This window comes from Mangifera indica, chromosome 12 (assembly GCF_011075055.1).
Source record: "Mangifera indica cultivar Alphonso chromosome 12, CATAS_Mindica_2.1, whole genome shotgun sequence".
In the NCBI taxonomy this organism is placed as follows: domain Eukaryota; kingdom Viridiplantae; phylum Streptophyta; class Magnoliopsida; order Sapindales; family Anacardiaceae; genus Mangifera; species Mangifera indica.
The window spans coordinates 12,934,876-12,955,742 of record NC_058148.1 but is presented as its reverse complement, the minus strand read 5'-3'; the positions used below and the strand labels follow the sequence as shown (position 1 = coordinate 12,955,742).

Below are 20,867 nucleotides of genomic sequence, written 5' to 3'. Positions count from 1 at the left end.
TGATAAACAGTTACATCAATTAATGGATTCCTTCATTAAATTAGAGGGTTTGAGGCCTTTTGTATTTGTACTAGTTCGTATATTCTGTTGTTTGACTCTTCTAGTTCTGGAAGGGCAAGGCCTAACAATACTTGAGACAGAAGAAGGATCAGAATTTAAAATAATTTGTTTCACATCTGGATGATGTTGCCAAGTTAGCATGCCCTTTGTTTATTATTTACTTCGTTATATAATTGTAAATTGGATTTTCCGGGGAAAGTGCCAAAGTGGCTTCAATCGTCTTCAGTCATGACAAAGTCTTATTTTATTTTTTTTACTGCCTTGAAGAATCTAGATGATCCAGAAGCTACCCCTTTAAGAGCTCCTAAAGACATGGTCTAGATGGTCTTAGATTGTGTCCTGGGTCTTACCATGCTTGCACATTGACAGGGCCGTAAGCCCACCAATTAATGGGCTATGGCACAGTACACTGCATCAAACTCGGCCAAGCATGGTCCAATATTGTGTCTACACATACCAAACAGGCAGACCTCGCAGACCAACCCTTTTTTTTTTTTTTTTGACTTCATCAAATGTTGTTCTTAATTCGAAAGGAATTAATATTTTTACTACTTTTTCTTTAAATTTGCTTTATGAAATTTTAACCACGAAAGATAGTTTGAATAATAAAAAAAAAAGTTTCATATATAAGAGAGTATGAGTTAAACTTTTTTTCTGATGACATATTAAGATTAAACTTAAACTAAATATCTAATTAGATGTTAATGAACTAAAATGCTAATTACAAACTCTGAGAGTCATATATGGCACTGGTGCATGGCTTGTAGTAGCCTTTCCACTTTCTCCTTTTAGAACATATGCTCCATGGATTTCAATGCATTCATGCATGTATCCTTGTTGCAAAGGTTACAAACCCTAATCATCTATGGCCTTGATCAATTCATCTTAAGTATCTTACATGAATTAAATATACAAAAATGAGATATTTCTTTTCTAAGATTGATTCAAAACAACATGTTTTTCTATATTTAATTAATTATCTCTTATGAAAGTCTTCGTGATTTCAAAATTAGGAAGGTTGTATATTTGTATTTACGTGATTGAATTAAATACGGTATTATTGATAGAATTTTTTGGACTGTTGGAAAATTTTAATTAAGCAAAGTCTTTGAAAGTGGCCTTGCTAATTTGTGTGGTGAGAATTCTCCATTTATAAGTAAATTCCAAGCTCAAAATTAAGTCGTCTCATTTGTGTGGAAATTTGTTATTGTCTTATATTTGTTTGAACCTTGAACTGATCATCAAAATTAATTGCTGAAAATCAATAAATGGATGGCTGAAATACTCAAACTCGAGAAGGTTAAGTCTACGTCACACCGCGGGCTTTTAATTCAGGTGAGCAGAAATAAGGAAGACGAAGACTTAAAAAACATAGAGGGAAAGTCCATTGGCTCTATTTCTTTCTATATATCAAACAATACCGAAATGACCATATGCCTTGTGAGAGAAAGAAGGCTAAATGAAGAACATGAGGTATATGCCCAAGCACCATTGTTACACCATTTATTTTTTCTTAGCTGCAATGATTTTGTTCCCAAGAATTGCTATCTCTGCGGACACCATAACACCAACTCGTAGTCTCACAAATGGCGAAATTCTTGTCTCTGAAGGTGGCGTCTTCGAGCTTGGATTTTTCACACCGGGCAATTCAGGGAAATGGTATGTTGGCATATGGTACAAGAACATTCCTGATACAACATACGTGTGGGTTGCTAACAGAGACGCCCCCCTTACAAATTCATCCGGAACTCTCAAAATCTACAACCAAAGCATTGCTCTTTTTGATCAAGTCGGGACGCTTGTGTGGTCATCGGACCAAACTGAGGCCGCCAACCCTGTTGCTCAGCTTCTAGACTCTGGAAATTTGGTTGTAAGACAAGACAATGGCGGCAAGATTCTGTGGCAAAGTTTTGACTACCCAACGGATACTTTGTTATCAGGTATGAAGCTGGGGTGGGATCTGGAAACAGGTTTTGATAGGTATTTAACTTCATGGAGAAGCAAAGATGATCCTTCATCTGGGGACTTTTCTTTCAGGATAGATTCTCATGGATTCCCAGAAATATTTTTGTGGAACAAACAAGAAAAAAAATACCGGAGTGGGCCATGGAATGGGATTAGATTCAGTGGTGTTCCAGAATTGAAACCTCTACCTAACATGAACTTCGAATTTGTTATAGATCAAGATGAAGTATATTATTCATTTGGAATAACTGACACGAATTTACAGTCAAGATTGATGGTCGATTCATCTGGGCTACTTCAAAGATTCACATGGGTTGAAGAGAGACAAACATGGAACCCTTATTGGTATGCACCAAAGGATCAGTGCGACAATTATCGAGAGTGCGGTCCATATGGGATATGTGACGCCAATGCTTCACCTGTGTGTAAATGCATGAGAGGATTTCAGCCTAAAAATCCTCAGGCATGGAGTTTGAGACTGGGTTTAGATGGGTGTGTTAGAAAAACAGAGTTGCAATGCGAGAAGGACAAGTTTTTGCATTTGAAGAACATGAAGTTGCCTGAAACTACCACCTCATTTTTTGACATGAATATGACTCTTAAGGATTGTGCGGCGTTGTGCTCGAGGAATTGTTCTTGTACGGCTTATGCCAAAGCAGATGTACGCCCCGGCGGCTTAGGTTGTGTCATATGGACGAGTGACCTCCTCGACATGAGGCAATATGCAGATGGTGGCCAAGGCCAAGATCTCTATGTTAGATTGGCTGCTTCCGACATAGGTATCTCCCTACTCAATTTCATTTAAATTCTCAGATAGTTTTTTTTTTTTTTTTCAAATAAAGAATCCCATTCTGTTTGGCTAGAAATTCAATGACTAAATTCACAATCTTGAATAAGGTCAATTTTTAATATATTACTTAAAAATTCGAATCCAAACTCTTTACATAACACCCCTTTATCACCCAATCAGGCTTTTCTTTTAAAATATTTCCCAATCGTGCTCATAATTTTTTAACATTGACATAGGTCTGAGTATCAGTCAATGATGAGTCATGCCACCTGGACCATAACCTCTATTGGGTAGGTCCGTCATCTGATTCCACAACTTCGTAAAACAAAATTCCGATTTGTTTGCCTGTGATAAATGCCCTTTCACAGAATCAGACCCACAACAACAAAAGCTTGGCCGAAAATCGCCTTGTTCGTGGGCCGACATTTTTGACAATAGAAATCGGTTTGAGTTTGGCCCAATAGTACTTTTCATATATTTCGTCCACTCATAAGAAAGCTTGCATAGACTTTTCTACAATATGTAAGCAAATTTGGGTTTTTATGTTAACTTTAGTCACTAATATTGGTCAAATTTTTGTGTTTTATGATTTGCACAAATTATTGATTAAGTGTGTAATTCTTGTCACTGTCACTGCCTATATCTCAAATGTAGAAATTTAAGCTCACATTAAGTCCCCTTTGGCCATATTCCACTCTAATAATACAATATTTAGGACCCAAATTGCATCCATAAAGAATAAATTAACACTATGATTTGCACATCTTTAAATGATAATGTCAAACATGTCAAAAAACTGCACATACTTAGTATTTATTTTGAATACATAAATAAATCAATACTTATATTTGTTATTATATGATTGAGTGTTATTTTATCTTTAATTCAAAATATTTAATCATATGATAACACATAACATATTTATACTTATTTATGTATTCAAAATAGGTACAGATAATTTTATTATTTATTTATTACAGTGTCACTAATCATAAAAAATAAGCATGAGTTTAGGTTCTTAGTGTACAACTAGAATAACTTAACATAGTAAGTGAATAAAATAACAAAATAATACTACATATATAAACAAATTATATAAATTTGTTCATATAATTTGATATGATAATATCTTATTAGACAATTTTATAGTGACCAAAAAAAAAGAGTAAATAATTACATTATTTAATAATAAATTATTACTTTAATTTATATATAAATTTGTATAATTTAATTTTATATGTAACGTTGTTAAAATATATATATATATATATATATATATATATATTATTTTATACGTTAATCCACTAGATAATGTTTGATGGGTCTGTCAATTATGTCAAGTGTTCGGGCAAAAATAAATTTTGGGTCGGATAAAATTTAGGTCAGAAGTAGGTCTAAATTGAGTTCTAGTTCAATAAGGTTTTCGAACTTGGGCTTGAACACTTGTTCGATCCTAAGAATCGGCCCAAAACTGTGAGTAGAGTAAGCTCGGAGCAAAAATGGCGATGTTCAGTTCTTCAACTTCTGTTATGTCCTCTCCTTCTTCAACATCTTAATCGTCTTTTATTTCTAGTGCTAGTCCATTTCTTGGTTTCTTAGTTTCTAAACTAAAGGCTTATGTCAAAACAACGTTTCCTTCAACTACGAAGTAGTCGTTTAAGGTTAGGTGACAGGAGTTGTGTCTGAGAATCAATTATGGATGTTTGAGGAGTGTGAAGTCAATGGCCCTGTAATTTCTCTTTACCTTAGATCTCAGTTTAGTTTTTTAGTTGTTTGGTTGTTCTCTATAATCATCTCTCATGTGCTAGTGGAACTTAAAGCATATCTAAGGGAAATTTTTTTCAGAATCATATACTTGCACCTCGCCACTGTAAAGAGAAACAATTCTGGCAAATTTTGTTCTGCAATATAACTTATCAGGAGCTTTTCATTTCAGGTGATGGTAGGCATGTAACTTCTCTAATAATAGGCTTTACAGTTGCTGGATCCATTTCGGTTTTAGGATTCGGCGCCTTTTTTCTGTGGAAAGGGAAAACATTGCTTACACAAAAACGGAAGGCACAACCGAAAGGTGAGAAGAATACATTGTCATATAGAAATAAATGAACATAAAATTGCAGTTATGCATTTATTTTGGTTTCATGTGCTTCTGTTGTCTCCAAATCAGGTCCTCTGGAAAGAAGCCAAGATTCACTATTGAATGAAGTGGCTATTTCAAGCAAGAGAGACTACACTAGTGAAATAGCCGATGAACTAGAATTGCCACTGTTTGATTTCTACACCATAGCAACAGCCACGGACAACTTTTCTGATGATAATAAACTTGGAGAAGGTGGCTTTGGCTGTGTTTACATGGTAAATCGCCTGTCATGTAATACACTGTCATGTTCAAATCAAATGCTCCATATTTTGCTTACAGAAATACATTTGAACAAATCAGGGTAGGTTAATTGAGGGTCAAGAAATAGCAGTGAAGAGGCTCTCAAGAAACTCTGGGCAAGGAATTGAAGAATTCAAGAATGAGGTCAAATTAATTGCCAGGCTTCAGCACAGAAATCTGGTTCGGCTTCTTGGTTGCTGCATTGACATGGATGAAAAGATGCTGGTATACGAGTACATGGAATATAGAAGCCTGGATTCCATTTTATTCAGTTAATCCTCTCAGTACTAAATGAGCTTTAAACTAGACTACTTCTGATTATCATATGAAATTGATTTTGAATTCAATTTTCTTATTTTAATTCAAATTGGGTTCTAGATAAAGCAAAAAGCAACCTACTGAATTGGCAAAGGCGCTTCAACATCATTTGTGGGATTGCTCGAGGACTTCTGTATCTTCACCAAGATTCTAGATTTAGAATTATTCATAGGGATTTGAAAGCAAGTAACATTCTGCTTGATAAGGACTTGAACCCGAAAATATCAGACTTCGGTATGGCCAGAATATTTGGAGGAGATCAAATAGAAGCAAAGACTAAAAGAGTGGTTGGAACATAGTGAGTATATAAACTAGTTTCTGTACTCATTCACTATATAAATTATAATTTACACAATTATTGATATAATTTTATTTGTGACCTATAGTGGGTATATGTCTCCTGAATATGCAATGGATGGACTCTTCTCAGCGAAATCCGATGTTTTCAGCTTTGGAGTTCTGTTGTTGGAGATTGTAAGTGGTAAGAAGAATAAAGGATTTTTTCACTCAAACAGTGAACATAACCTCCTTGGACAAGTAAGTACATATTCAAATGATCCATCTTTCAGTGACATGTCGTAATTTGAAATATTACTGAAAGTAAGTTAAGCTGGCACGATAGCAGGTATGGCGAATGTGGAAGGAAGGAAAGGCATTGGAGGTAGTAGATTCAGCAGTGGCAGATTCATATCCTGCACATGAAGTATTGAGATGTGTACAGGTTGGGCTCTTATGTGTCCAAGAGAATGCAGAAGAAAGGCCAGAAATGTCAACCGTGATTTTGATGTTGGGTAGTGAAACTGCAACAATACACCAGCCTAAAACCCCTGGTTTTTGCTTAGAAAGAAACCCTCCTAAAACTGATTCATCCTCAGGTAAGCACGATGAATCATGCACAGTAAACCAGGTCACCATTACAATGCTAGATGCTAGGTAGTGAAAAGTATAATATCAAATGTGTTCAACTTCGGTGTGTTAATTTTGGGGACAGTAAGTGGCCAGAACAACAGAGGATTTAATCAAACTGCTGATGGTTTCAAATCTTATAGGACCTTTAAGTAGTGAAAAGTTTATTAATATCTTCTACCCTCTTAATATATTTCTGCTACAAAGTTGCATTCATCACCTTGTCACTGAAAGACGAACTGCAAACTGCCTCAGGCATGCAAAACAGTGACTTTCAGTTGGCCTATATTGCATTTTTCCAGGAATACCTTAGAAATTTCAAGGCGTTGTTGCCACGTTCCTAGGAAATCAGAGAAATATAGAAGTGAATGGGGAGAGAAAAATCTTGAACAAAGTGTTTATGCACAAAAGGCCACATCCATAGAACGACCTAATTTTATTTAATTATGCTAAAAACATTGTTTAATGTAATTTGAATCATGTTATAAGTTATATTTAAATAGAATTAAACCATTTTTCAACTCGTCAATTAGACTACACTAAATTTTCTTTAATTTGAGTTCGATTTAGTTTTTAAAAAATAAAATCTTTTTAGTTAAATTCGATTTGAATTTAAATTAAACAAATTTAAATCAAAACGAACCAAACAGAGACAACTTTTGAGATCAAACTCAACCACATTATAATGTGTAGGGTGAGCTACAATCTTGACCAAAAAAAATTAAAATCCAAGGGTGTTAATGATAATGGGCTCTGATATTACTAAGAAAAATGGTAGTGTTATGTGTATAATTTTTATGCATAAATAATGACATATTATTATATAATTAGACAGTTAAAAATTAAAAATAAAACAACATCAAATCACATATTTTATATACAAAAATTGTGTATATAATTAGAGTTGACAATTTTCAATACGATCTGTTAACCTAATATGATACGAAAATTATTGGGTTAGGGTTGAGTTTTTTAACACGAAATTTATTTTGAGTCAACCCGACAAAACTCGAAATTAAATCGATTAGTTTTAGGGTTTACACAAAAATAACCTAATATAATTCAAATATTTTAAAGAAATGTTATTTTAATATAATTTATTTGGGATAAATTATAAAATTATTAAAAGAGAATATCAATATTAAAATTACTTTTATTATTATTTATTTTTATTTAAATATTTTATTTAATTATTAAGAATCGAGGATTTGATTCGATTAATTAGATTATAGACGACTTTTAAAGTATTTATTCATACTATAATTATATGTTATATCTTTATAGTAAAATTTTTGTTGATTATATATAATTGTATCTTTGTATAATTATAATTACCCATATTATTATTTTTTATTTATTTTATTTTATTATTAAGAATTTGATCTAATTTATCAAATTATTTACGTATTTTAAAAGCTTTATTATGTAAATTTTAGATTATTTATCAGTAAAATAAAATATTATTTATATATTTCATTAATAGTATATCAAAATAATTTGATAAAGAAATTAAAATAATAAAAATACTTTAAAAAATAAAAATAATAAATAAATTTATATTAATTTAAATCGAATATAATCAATTTAAATATTAAAAAATTATTTTAAGATTAAAAAATTTTTTATATAATTTAAATCCAGATGGAATTAAAATTAAAATTCTTTGATATAAAATTTAAACCAATATATAACATTAGTGATATAATAAACCATCTATCTAAACAAAAATCCAGGACATTCTAAATTGCGTGAAATCGTAAGTTTAAAATTATTGTTAGCTTAATTTTCACAGCAAGATTCTAAATATAATTAAAGCTTATAAAATAATAATTTTTATGATGGGCGGGCATTCAAAACCTCGTGAATCACGTTCGCTTTTAAAGTTGAGGTTGAGATAACTTAGCCTGTCTCATCCATCCATCCATCCATCCATCCATCCATCACTCATTCAACCTCTTTCTTCACAGTTATTGCGTGATGGTACGGACTCTATCCACTCCCGTCTCAATGGAAGATAATATTTATTTTAATTTAAAAAAAATTAATTATGACAGTGAAGAACAATGAAAGATTTTACTCTTCTTCTTTTAAAATGTATTTATCACGTACGTTACGTGTTGCTTCTTGCTGGTGGGCACGCCAATTCGGACTTTGGACAGTTGACTAAACGGCACCACAGCTAAGACAAGGCTATTTTAGTAATTTCACTCAAGAAAATAGATGCCCGTGATTCTGTTACCCCGTAACGGTATTACATTTGTAACATCAGTTACGTTGCCCACGCACCCTCCGTTGTCTCTGCATCATAAAATGAGCCGTTGCATAATTTATGATGGCACAAGTTGAAGTCATTTAATGAAAACAAATAAAGGGAATGATGCTTTTTTTTTTTTTTCATTTTTGGTAGGGAATAATGACTTTACCCTTTCAAAAGTAACCGACAATATGCCTTATTTTTATTCCTTTTTTATGCTGAAAAAAATAAAACAAATTATAAATATAAGGGCTATTATAGTCATTCTATTCTTAAATCAGATATATTATAATTAAAATATTTCATCTTAAATTTTTATGTGATATTTAGTGATTTTATTTTGTTTTCATAAGAGGAAGTGGTTATATTGAATCCCTAAATCATAGTAATTGAAAATAATCTAATTTGAATAAGATTATTTATAAAAAAAATATAAAATCTTCAAAAAATTGATTTTGGATATTGATAAAATAAATATACAATTATGAATATTAAATTTTCTAAAATTATTTAATAATTAATAATTTTAAATTAAAAATCTAAATTTATACGGTGAATAAACCACTCAAATTTCACAAGTTTATTAAATGATTTGAGTATTTAATCATGACGCTACAAATTATTGTGTGACGAAAATGCCCTTCTTAATATTAATATACAATATGCAAAATCAAAATCAATGACTAGATTGGTGTTCTGAATTCCTTGACAGAAGAAGCTCCGTTTCTCCTCCCTCGCCAACACAAGAGACTCTCGAAACCTCATAAACCCTCTGGAAACTGAGTTGGGAACGAGTTGTAAACAAATGGCGGCTCAGTTCCCTGATGATTTTATGTGTCCGATTTCTTTAGAAATCATGTCAGACCCGGTTATCTTATCATCGGGTCATACATTTGACCGCATTTCAATCCAACGGTGGCTAGAGTCCGGTCACCGTACATGTCCAATTACGCAGCTACCTCTTCCCGACCAACCTTCGCTTATCCCTAACCACGCTCTCAGATCTTTAATTTCCAATTTTACCCGTAGTCCTCTCCTCAAAGCACAATCCGACCCCGCCCACCCCAACCTTCAGACTCTAATTTCCATTCTTACATCTAATTCCTCTCCTCTACACTCCAAACTCGAGTCCCTCTCCCAACTCGTTAACCTCTCGAAACGTGACTCAGCTTCTCGGAGAAAACTTACCGAGTCGGGTGCTGTTTCAGCCGTTTTGAACTGTCTCAATTTTGAGTCCGATAATTTTACTCTTCAAGAGAAAGCGCTCTCTTTTCTACTCGCTTTGTCTCTCGACGATGACAATAAAGTCGGCATCGTTGCTGAAGGGGCGGTTGGTCGGGTCGTGACTGCGTTACGGGTCGGGTCACCCGATTGCCGAGCCATGGCAGCGACAATAATAACAAGCCTAGCTGTGGTAGAAGTGAACAAAGCGACGATTGGTGACTACCCATTGGCTATAGAATCGCTAGTTTGGCTTTTACAGAACGGGAAACTAATCAGAGAGAAAAAAGAAGCGGCCACTGCTTTGTACGCTCTATCTTCTTTTCCGGGTAACCGAAAACGGGTTGTGAATTGTGGGGCGGTGGTGATTCTGATGCGAATAGCTGAGTCGGGGCTTGAGAGGGCCGTGGATGTGTTGAGTATGTTAGCGAAATGTACAGAAGGAAGAGAGGAGATGATGAGAGTTAAAGGGTGTGTTGCTGTTTTAGTTGGGATGATAAAAAATGGGAGTTTAACAGCGGTCCAGTGTTCGCTTTTTACATTGAATTGTTTGTGTCGTTATAGTGAAGAAATACGTGTGGAGGCTAGAAGAGATGGGGTTTTAGAGATGTGTATGAGGTTGGTGGAAGATGATAATGATAATGAGAAGCTTAGGAGAAATGCTAATAATTTGATTCAAACTTTAAGTGGAAACCCTTCTATGCGGTGAAGGCCAAATGGAGGTGAGTTGGGTTTTCTTTGTTCAAGAAAAAAAAAAATTCTTTTTTCCATTTTGTGCTTAATGGATTATATTTCTTTAGCCGATAGTTGTCCGTGTAAAGAAAAGGATTAGATTTTGGTGGAATAGTTTTTTCTTTTTAATTTTTAATCGTACGTTGTACATGAAAATAAATTTGTGGTTGGCTAGCTCCTCATCGATCTTTCCAGTGTAGAAAGTTTTAAATTGCTTATCAGACTGTAATTTGCCACAAGTTTGAAATTTTACATGTTGTTAATGCATATGTTTTGTCGAATCCATTTTCAGCCTTTCACTTTTGTATACCAAATTGTTTCCATTAAGTTCTGCAAGACTGTAACAGATGAACCATTGAAAATGGAAAAAGAAAGTGTAACTCAAATTCTAGCTAAACAAACATATAAAATATTGTATTTTATTTGTTTTGTCAAATCAGTCGTTTAGGAGAATTACAATGAGAATAACAAAGAAGTTTTTACAAGTAATTTAGTTTGTAATTTCCAATGCTTTCATGGGTGAATGTATGATCTATTTTTTGGTGTTCCATACCATTCGGCTTGATTCGTGGTCGATGGAGTGGCTTGAAGCTTTGTGTGTTACTGCTTGTACTGTGTTCCTTATTATCTGGCTTATGTAAACATGTTCTTCTTTATCTCATTCTGCGGTTGGTTTTGTTTTGAAGAGTTAAAATTAAACAGACAGGCATCGTCAAATAATTGAAGTGGATAAATATTATTTTTCCTCACTTCTGTGCCTATGATTGTGATTGATAAGAATGCATATATCTCAATTGCTGCTGAGTTAACATTCATATCATATATTCTGCGAACTGGGATCTTGTTTAATTTGTTCATATGGTTCATCATATTTGAAACTTAGTTAAATCAGTTGGATAAATTTCTGTGGGATGGATTGCTTAACATTCGTGTACAGTACTGCAATCAATACATACTGCACTCCTCTGTGATTCTTCTACCAGAGTTGAAAATTTTAAGTAGGATTTGTTTATGAAACTATATTTGATATAAATATCTGAGGGAGAACCCTAATTATCACTTGAATCCCTAACAAGAAAAGCTGATCGGATTCCTTCTGCTGATGCCCTTGTATATTGGTGGTTGGTTCTTTTAGAGGTTAAGTTGGATAAACTATGCCTCGAGTCTGTCCACTTATAATGTGTGAATTCATGTTGTATTAATATTTGGGGTGATTGAAATTGAAGTTTATGTTGGTGTGATTTTCATTCCGTGTCTTGGGAAAATTTTTCTGATAAACAACTGGTGAAGTATCTGCTAAGCAAGGCTCTTGTTATGTGATTGACTTGTTCATATTTCCTTCTCTCCGTTTGCTTGTACGGGGTTGAACTCTAATTAGTAACCGAAAATTACAAAAATGCATGCTGTATAAAATGTTCTTATCTATGATCTGCTTGTCAGTTATCTGACATGAAGGTCCTCTGCTTGGTTGGTAGTTGAAAATAATTTTCATGTGCCTTATGAAGCAATGAAAATAATTTCAATCATTGAAACAAAGAAGACAAAGCAGTCGCTTCTATTCACCCAAAATTTATCAGATTTCATACACGTCATAGTTCCAATGTCCCTGTGTAATTATGTTGATGATTTTATCGCTTGATTGCCGCTGGCCCTGATAGTGATATCTTGGCAAACGAAACCATGTTTAATTACTATTTTCAGGTCAGTCTCTTTGATTTTTCCTGAATGGGCTACATTTTAGGCAACGAATTGCATTGGGTAGTTGAAGGCTTGAAGCCCTCAACATGAACCCATTTCACAGCCCATGATTTAGATTAGAACCCAACTTATATAATTGGTATTTTTATTAGATATGCAAAACAAAAATGGAATTAAGGTCTGTGATGTTGTAATCATGATTATTAGTGCATTTCAACATCAGCCCCAGGTCCCATGTTTGGAAAATTAATGCAAATTATGGTGAGCCCGTCAACACCAACAATGCTCCCATTAATAATATCAATCGCGAAAGCCTAACACCAACCACCATAAACGCCAATTTTAAAGCCATGATTGATGATTGTGGGGAAGAAGCTTCAGGTTTTTAGAAAAAAAAAAAAGAAAAAAAGGGAAATTTCTCTTAACAAGCAATTCTGAGTTGGAATTGATTATGATGAGAGGGGTAGGGGTATCATCTAGGAGCATTCGTGCAACAAAAGTCATATCTCCTAGTTATTAACGTGTGGGTCCAAATCTAGAAGCGTGTCAATTTATATTAAATAATACGATTCATTCCATTAATTGAGGACGTCCTATTTTATTGTTTCAACCAACCCAACCCAACAAAACTTTAAAAGCGTATACCCCAAGATGGTAACAAAAATGGTATGCTTATAAAAACAATGGTGTCATCATCCCATTTCAACATGCATGAGGGACTCAATGAAGGTTAACCGTGGTTAGTTAACCTTTCTTAGATCTGAAAATTAATATGTTCATATAGTCTTTAAAATTTTACGTTGACTCTTGTTAATATTTTTTATTTTTTATTGGCTTGTTATATTTTATTTTTACTCTATTTTTACTTTTTAAATTTAATCTTTGAATCAGTCATTGATTAGATATAAAAAGGTTAAAATGAAATATATTTTAAAAATTAATAAAACTAATAAAATAATAAAATTTTTAGTCGAGTCTCTGTCATAACTCGTAAAATTTTAACTTATTTAATAGTAGTTGTAAATTTAAACATTGCGTATCGGATTCTCAGATAAAAAAGTGAATTCTATTATTGAAGTGATTTAGTAGATTTTCTTAAAATATTTATTTTTGGATATTTGCAGAGTAATGATTTCTTTTGGTTTTACGACAAGGCAGGGCATTCGAATGGTAACATATATCACTATTATAATAAGTAACAAGATCCCAAGTATCTTTGAACAAGTCTATATTTCCATTCAGAAAGTTAATGAAACAGAGTGCTGGGATGGGAATTTAAAAAAACCAATTCTCTAATACAATCATGTGAGAATAGAAATGAAAGGTCAACGATCTGTGCTATCCACTAAGCAAAAAGTTTCATGTCCATATACATGACTGCATGTGGCCATACCGCCATAGCCAAGAAATCTGGATCCAAATGGAGAAGCAGTTGACCCATCATTTAATTTAAGAAATCTAGCAAGATTTTCAGTCCTTGTTTGTCAAATTTGTTCAGGAGGCCAAAATGAAATTATGCAGAGTATGAAAATATGTAGAACGCTCGTCATGTTAAAAATGAAGTAGAAGAAAAAATTTTATTAAGAAAATGATGGGGGTGACATCAATATTAGTTTATAAAAAAAAAAAAAAAAAGAGGAAAATGAGTCCACTAATCATATAAAATCAAGCCATTGGCCTCTCAACATGACAGTTATAAGTAAGGTCCCCTCCACTTTCTTCTTCTGCTTCGTACTCACAAGCAAAATACGCAAAGAAAGAAAAGCAAAAACACTTCCCATCCATGGCAGTGAAAGTCTACATCGTGTAAGCTTTGCTTAAATTATTTCTCATTACTCTGTTTCTTGCTCTGTTATTCATATGTTTCCAAGAGGGGTTTTATCATCAAGTTTAATACTGTATTCTCTTTTATCTCGTTAACTTTGGATACCCTTTTGTATTCTTCATTTTGTTTGAATATAGATCATATAAAAACTGAAAAAATAGTGAATTTATTTAATTTTTTTTACAGAATTTTTGTTGAATATGTTTTTGGTTAAGATCACAGGGTCAATTTCATCTGGTTATTGCATCTCATTTCATAGATATGTTGCAGTTGATTCCAATATAATGCTATTCTTAATGCACACAAGGCTGTTTTGATTTATTTTGATGAAACTTATCCTCAATTTTTTTTTTTTTTTTTGGTTCTGATGATTCTTAGGTTAAAGATTTGAAACTTGAGAAAAAAAGTGATACTTAAGTTCAATAAATTCTGGAATTATTGTATATTTTCTGTACAGAAAAGAAAGGAGAGAAAGCCATAGAACTTGGATTAGTGGACATCATCAAGTCCTGAATTGTGGCCTAGGCTTAATTGATATTTTTCTATCTTTTTGTTCTTGCTTATTGGGGAAGGCCTCTTTCATTGAATTTTTGTTTATCTTGCTTGAAATGGTGCAAGGAGTCAATTCATGCTTTTCGGTGTATTCATACTTGATATATACTTTAACTGTAATTTATATTGCCTCATGTATAATTGAGAAAGATCAGAAAAACTTATATAAATTCTGAAAGCAAATTTTCCCAAACCTGACCTACTTTTTGAAATTAAAATAATTGACAGTGAAATGCCATCTGAAGCTTTATAAAAACTCTGGTCCCATCATTCATCATGGTTGAAACTGATTCATTGTTTATCATTTTTTATTCATTAATTTTCTGAGTGCCTTTCATTGTCACTACTTTAAGATAAGCTTCTAAATATTGTGCCATTTTACCTTTCCATCTAGAAGCCAATACTGTATTAAATTGCTTTTATATAGTTCAACTGCTGAAGCAATGCTTTTGGAGCCTATTGGCGTATAAATTATGTAGTATTATATGTATTGTCGATTGAATTTCATGATATTTTTTCAGTGTATAAGTAATAATCAAAAAAACCAATTTGTTTACAGTTATTATTCAATGTATGGACATGTTGCAAAGTTAGCAGAAGAGATAAAGAAAGGAGCTGCATCTGTGGAAGGGGTAGAAGTAAAACTATGGCAGGTCTGTATGCAATGCTGTTTGTGTCATTTATTTAGATAATGTTCTTCATAGATGAAAATTTGTGATTTTACAATTGATGCCTCGGCAGGTACCTGAAACACTACCAGAAGATGTTCTTGCGAAGATGGGTGCACCACCGAAGAGTGATGTTCCTATCATTTCACCTAATGATCTCGTCGAGGCTGATGGGATGCTTCTGGGTTTCCCCACTAGATTTGGGATGATGGCTTCACAATTCAAGGCATTTATGGATGCAACCGGAGGTCTATGGAGAACTCAACAGCTTGCTGGCAAACCTGCTGGAATTTTCTACAGCACTGGATCACAAGGAGGTGGACAAGAGACTACCCCGTGAGTTTCCCCTTGGTTTCTCTATATCTTTTCCTTCTTCTTAAGAATTTCGCTAAAAATTTAAGTTTCATTTATCCAGCTTGACCGCCATAACTCAGCTTGTTCACCATGGAATGCTATTTGTCCCAATTGGATACACATTTGGAGCTGGAATGTTTGAGATGGAGAAAGTAAAGGGTGGCAGCCCCTATGGGTCTGGAACTTTTGCGGGGGACGGCTCAAGACAGCCTTCTGAGCTTGAACTTGAACAAGCTTTTCATCAGGGAAAGTATTTTGCCGGCATTGCTAAGAAGCTCAAGGCTGCTGCTTAATTTTCATTACCTTTCTATTGCTTGAAATTCATTTTTTATTTTTCTTCTTATTTTAGAGTTTCCATTTCGCATTCTAAATAAACACTTTGAATAATAGTTGTCCCAAACTTTCCATGTTGTTTATTTTTCAAGACAATGGTGCTAAGTACTGTATGCAAGATTTTATGACGTAATCTAAAATCTAAATACATTTCTACTGATTAATTGATGAACTGTGTAGCATACCAAGTAAGAGGAAGATTGGTAGAACTTGACTTAGATGTTGAATGCACATATGATTTTCAATTAGGGAGGGGAATTTTACAAAGTATTTCCAAGAGGTGTACTCATTGTGGTCCACCCATAAATGAAGTCGTGTCATAGAAGCACATGATCTCAGTCATGGCCTCGCGTAAAAGCCGAAAGGGGGAAGCACTTCTCTCAGTTCAAGATTTGCCTTTCTCATCCACTACATCAATTGAAGATTTTCTTTTATCTTGTTATGTAATCTGTTACGAGTTGTCAAAGGGGGTTTTGGCCAGCAATCATAAGTTGAAAGAATGTTAGAACCTGATGTGCATAAGATGAGGCATAAGGCCTCAAACAGGGGAGCAGAAAATATTCAGTAGAAAATCAACCAAATATAAAAATAAGAGAAGGGCTAACAAACCAGGAAAAAATATTGTTTGGCTTGAGGCAGCATTCTGCTGAGTTGGGAGTATGGATGGCAATTTGGGTCATACCTTATGGGTCCCAACCCTCCCCGACTCTAATGGGGAGGGGATTCTTCAATAAAAATGAGAAAAAGGACAGAGATAAAGATGAAAAAAATCTCCGTAATTGGAGACGGGAATATATATGTCCCCGTCCAGCCCCGCCCCGCCCCGCCCTGCCTTGCCCTGTCCCCACCCCACCCCACCCCATCCCATCTATCCCCTAAATCTAATAGATTAATATAATAATTTCTAGTATATTTTAATTAATTTAATATTTTTAATTACAAATTTGTTAGTATTTCCTATGTAAGCTACTTTTAAATTAATTTTGCTTTTAAAATTTATTATTGCAGGTTTGTTTTTAAAATGTTGCTTTGTATCAACATGAAGAATTAATGATGATATCAACATGAAGAGTTACTAATAAAGAGATTGATTATTGCATATTGTTAAATTTTGTGAAAACTTTATATTTGAACTAAAATAACAATGAATATTTTGTAGCTCTTGTAGCAAATGATATTTTGGAAAAGTATGATTTATTTTATTTATTAAAATATAGGAAGAAATTAAAATTTATATTTACAGGTATGAGGAGGAGATTTTTCCCCAAGAAGATGGAGAAAAGATTTTTTTCTACGAGGACGGAGATTTTTTGTTATCCTTATAACAGGGATGAGTCGGAGATGGGGACGGAAACGAGGATTGATATCCCCTCTCTGCCCCTCTCCATTGCCATCCCTATTTGGGAGAACCCGACTCCTCCGGCTGTTGGATTTTCTTCATTGCTTTTAATTTGTTTTCAATTTTTCAAGTGTACCCACAGTAAACTTCAAAAAATATATTGCAGAGAATTTATTCTTTGTTTTACTGTTGTTGGTTTGTTTGTGTCGAAGAATTGGATTGGCCGTAGATGGACTCAAACAAATAGTATGCGACGAGTATTTTCAAAGCCCACCCCAAACCCAAGGCTGCTGCAGAAAAGCACAAATGAAGATGAAACAATAGATACCAGAGCAGTGTTATTTTAGTCTCACAAAAACTCTTTAACCCCTAAGTTGCCCATTTATAAGACTTCCTTTTCCAAAATTCTTGAAACTCTTTATATCCAATGGCATATTATCCTTAGATCAAGTAGTCTGTATTTGCAAATTTTGATTTGATCATTTGAGTGGCATGATTTAGTATTTGAACCAAAAAAATCATATTTGCAAGATTGCTTATACTCCACATTCTTCTGCTGCAATTGATAAGGCCAGGGCAAGAACCATGGTTGTATTGTCAGAGGATTTGATTATAGGTGGCCCGTTCACAAATTGATGAAAAAAGGGGCCATTGCTTATACTCCATAGTTCATATTGTTCTACTTGGTCATTGATAGAGTTGGATTATATTTAAACCATCTTATATATCAAAATAACGATATATTTATATTGAATAAATAAATATTTAAATAATAACATATTAAAAATAAAAATCATGATAATATCATATCAAAAGATATGAATAATGTTGTATCCAAAAGATAAAAATTTACGTTTAAAATATAATCACACAATATAATACATGTGAATACAATATTGTAAAAATACAAACTAAAAAATGTGAACACATTAGATGCTCGACTTGCACATGAGTCACACATGTGACACATTAAATACTTAACACTCACTAACATCTATCTAGTTGAGATTTTGATCGTCTACATGACAATAATTTGTACAAAAGAAAAAAGTTTCTATAGCATTATTTGCACTCTTGAAATTAGAGGTGATTGTTAGGAGGTAGAGAGACCTCCCCAAAGCCAACTCTCAAAGGTGATTACACATACTGATGATCAAATAGCGATTAACAAAGGGAGAGATAAATAAATATTTCAGTTCATCAGTTGAAGAATTAAGACTCGAAAAGGATAAACTATTGTTAAGAAGCCTCTAAATAAGGTATTAGAATCATGTACACCAAACTTCAACAATAACATAACATTAATGATACATTTTATATTATTAAAAAATCAACAACAATAAATAGAATGTGATTATGTTATCAACAACATTATGATTCTTAACTACAATATTTATTCAAATACAATCCTCTTACTATAAATACGAAAAATGAGTAAGAGATCATCATACAAAAAAAAAATTCCAAATTAGCCATCGTTCTAATAGCATATTATCTTGTAATATTTATCTATTAACTTAATAATAGTATTACGAATATAAGTTCTTAAACCTTTTTGGTTGAGTTATGTAAAAATAATTTATTTGTTTTGTTTATTTATTCTATTTTCTTACACATAAATTTCTTTGATTTTATGTACTTCTTGATGGTGGATATTTACACAATAACAAGTAAATTTTTTAAAATTTTGGAAAAAAAAAAATGATGTGGATGTCTTTCCACTGTTGTTTTTTTTTATGGAGTAAGTTTTCGGGAATTTATTGTTTAGAAAATCAATGGGTGGAAACTCATGATTTCACGGAACCTTATGTGGGAGATTTACTCATTAAATTTTAGCATATAGATGCCACTTGACTGATCATCCACATGTGTCACACAGTACATAATTCGTCGATCGTGAAAGCTATAAAATATTAATTATCTTAACACACAAGTACTAATGCAATACATCTTTAACTTTAATAAAGCAGAAAACAGTGGATAGTTGTTGGGAAGTTTTTTTAAGAGATGGAGAAGAACTCCTTTCAGATGGGAACATTTCCTTGGAGTCAAAGAATTTGACAGCACAGAAGAAGAAGAAGAAAAGTCCTTTGCCAAAAAAGTTAACTTTGCCGAAAAAAAAAAGACTTTTAGGTATTGGTAAATCAATCTTCTCTCCTGGATTGCTTAAGCCGTATAAATGTTTAGATATATTATAAATGATTTCAAGATTAGATTCGAAGTTGCGAAAAGAAAAGACTCTTTTGAGCTGCTAGCTGGAAAAACTTGCGGCAGAAGACAAATGCATGCTGAGTTTGCACTTTGATTAGCCTAAACAACCAAAAAAAAAAAAAGAAAGTATTCTATTAAAGATTGTTAACTGCTGGGAGCTGCACACTTTAATAACATCAAAATGATGCCTAGATGCTGTTCTTTATTGTATTCCTTTTATGGTTCTTCTTTTTATCAAGTTAACATACCATCTTTCTTAAGAAACCAATTAAAATATACAGAGAAGGCCAAAAGACTTGTTCCCACCCAAGGTTAGATGTAATTCCAAAGTCTCGTCCGTCAACTTTAAAAAGTTTAAATATCTATTTATGAGCTAAATTTTGTTAAAAATATCAATTAAAGTTAGGATAAAATCATTATTTTAATAATAATATTTAAAAAATATATAATTTATTATATTTTTTCAGATTATAAAAACTAACAAATTTATTCATTCCTTAAATTTTTCAATTTTAAAAGTCACATTCCCTCTAAAAAAACTTAGGTTTTTTTTCATCTCTGGTCACCATTTTTGGTGTTGATGACCTCTCCTTTTTATTTTAAATCATCGCCAGTATCGATTATAACCTTTTTGCCACCCAAAATGGTCGTCTAAATTATTGTTTGGATGCATCATCTTCTATACGATTCATTTAGACATGTCGTTTTTTAAAAGATTCATCTAGACGCGAGTCTCTCTTCGGTATGAGACTCATCATTCAGAAAAATAGTCGTTTAGATGATTAAGGGTGGAGAAAATGTTACAATCGATAACAATAATGATTTAAAGTGGAAAAGAGAGATTGTTGGAGTTGAAGATGATGATCAGATATGAAAAAAAAAAAATCTTTAGATTTTGGAAAGGGAAATGTGATTTATTTAAACAGAAAAACTTAAAAAATATATATATATTAATTTTTAAAATTTGATGAAAAATAATATAATAAATTATATATTTTTAATATCATTATTAAAAATAATTATTTTATCTTTAATTTTATTTTTTTTTTTTTTTGAGAAATTGACTCATAAATATATTGATGGGTGAAACTTTGAATTACATCAAACATTTGATGGGAAAAGTGTTTTGGCCTATATAGAATTGAATTCCATCGAAGGGGTACTCAATAGCTAGCAAAGGGTACTGATCCCGATGCTTGAAGGTATATGGTTTAATACCCATCAGCCAGTCAATTTCGAAGTCACAAAAAGATGATAAAGC

General features: G+C 32.8%; 3 protein-coding genes across 3 annotated transcripts; all 3 read left to right on the top strand.

Moving 5' to 3' along the window:
- Positions 1–1,344: 1,344 nt before the first annotated feature.
- Positions 1,345–6,635, top strand: LOC123192551 (receptor-like serine/threonine-protein kinase SD1-8). The gene is made up of 7 exons (XM_044605135.1): positions 1,345–2,804; positions 4,752–4,886; positions 4,983–5,170; positions 5,256–5,466; positions 5,574–5,811; positions 5,900–6,050; positions 6,139–6,635. The coding sequence occupies exons 1-7, from the start codon at positions 1,520–1,522 to the stop codon at positions 6,448–6,450; spliced, it is 2,520 nt and encodes an 839-aa protein (XP_044461070.1). The 5' UTR covers positions 1,345–1,519; the 3' UTR covers positions 6,451–6,635.
- A 2,704-nt stretch (positions 6,636–9,339) lies between these two features.
- Positions 9,340–10,911, top strand: LOC123192279 (U-box domain-containing protein 8-like). Its single transcript, XM_044604764.1, has one exon. It carries the CDS (start codon positions 9,479–9,481, stop codon positions 10,601–10,603), a length of 1,125 nt encoding a protein of 374 aa, XP_044460699.1. The 5' UTR covers positions 9,340–9,478; the 3' UTR covers positions 10,604–10,911.
- A 3,069-nt stretch (positions 10,912–13,980) lies between these two features.
- On the top strand, positions 13,981–16,220 carry LOC123192524 (probable NAD(P)H dehydrogenase (quinone) FQR1-like 1). The gene is made up of 4 exons (XM_044605105.1): positions 13,981–14,130; positions 15,261–15,354; positions 15,443–15,705; positions 15,785–16,220. The coding sequence occupies exons 1-4, from the start codon at positions 14,108–14,110 to the stop codon at positions 16,014–16,016; spliced, it is 612 nt and encodes a 203-aa protein (XP_044461040.1). The 5' UTR covers positions 13,981–14,107; the 3' UTR covers positions 16,017–16,220.
- The last annotated feature ends 4,647 nt before the right edge of the window (positions 16,221–20,867 follow it).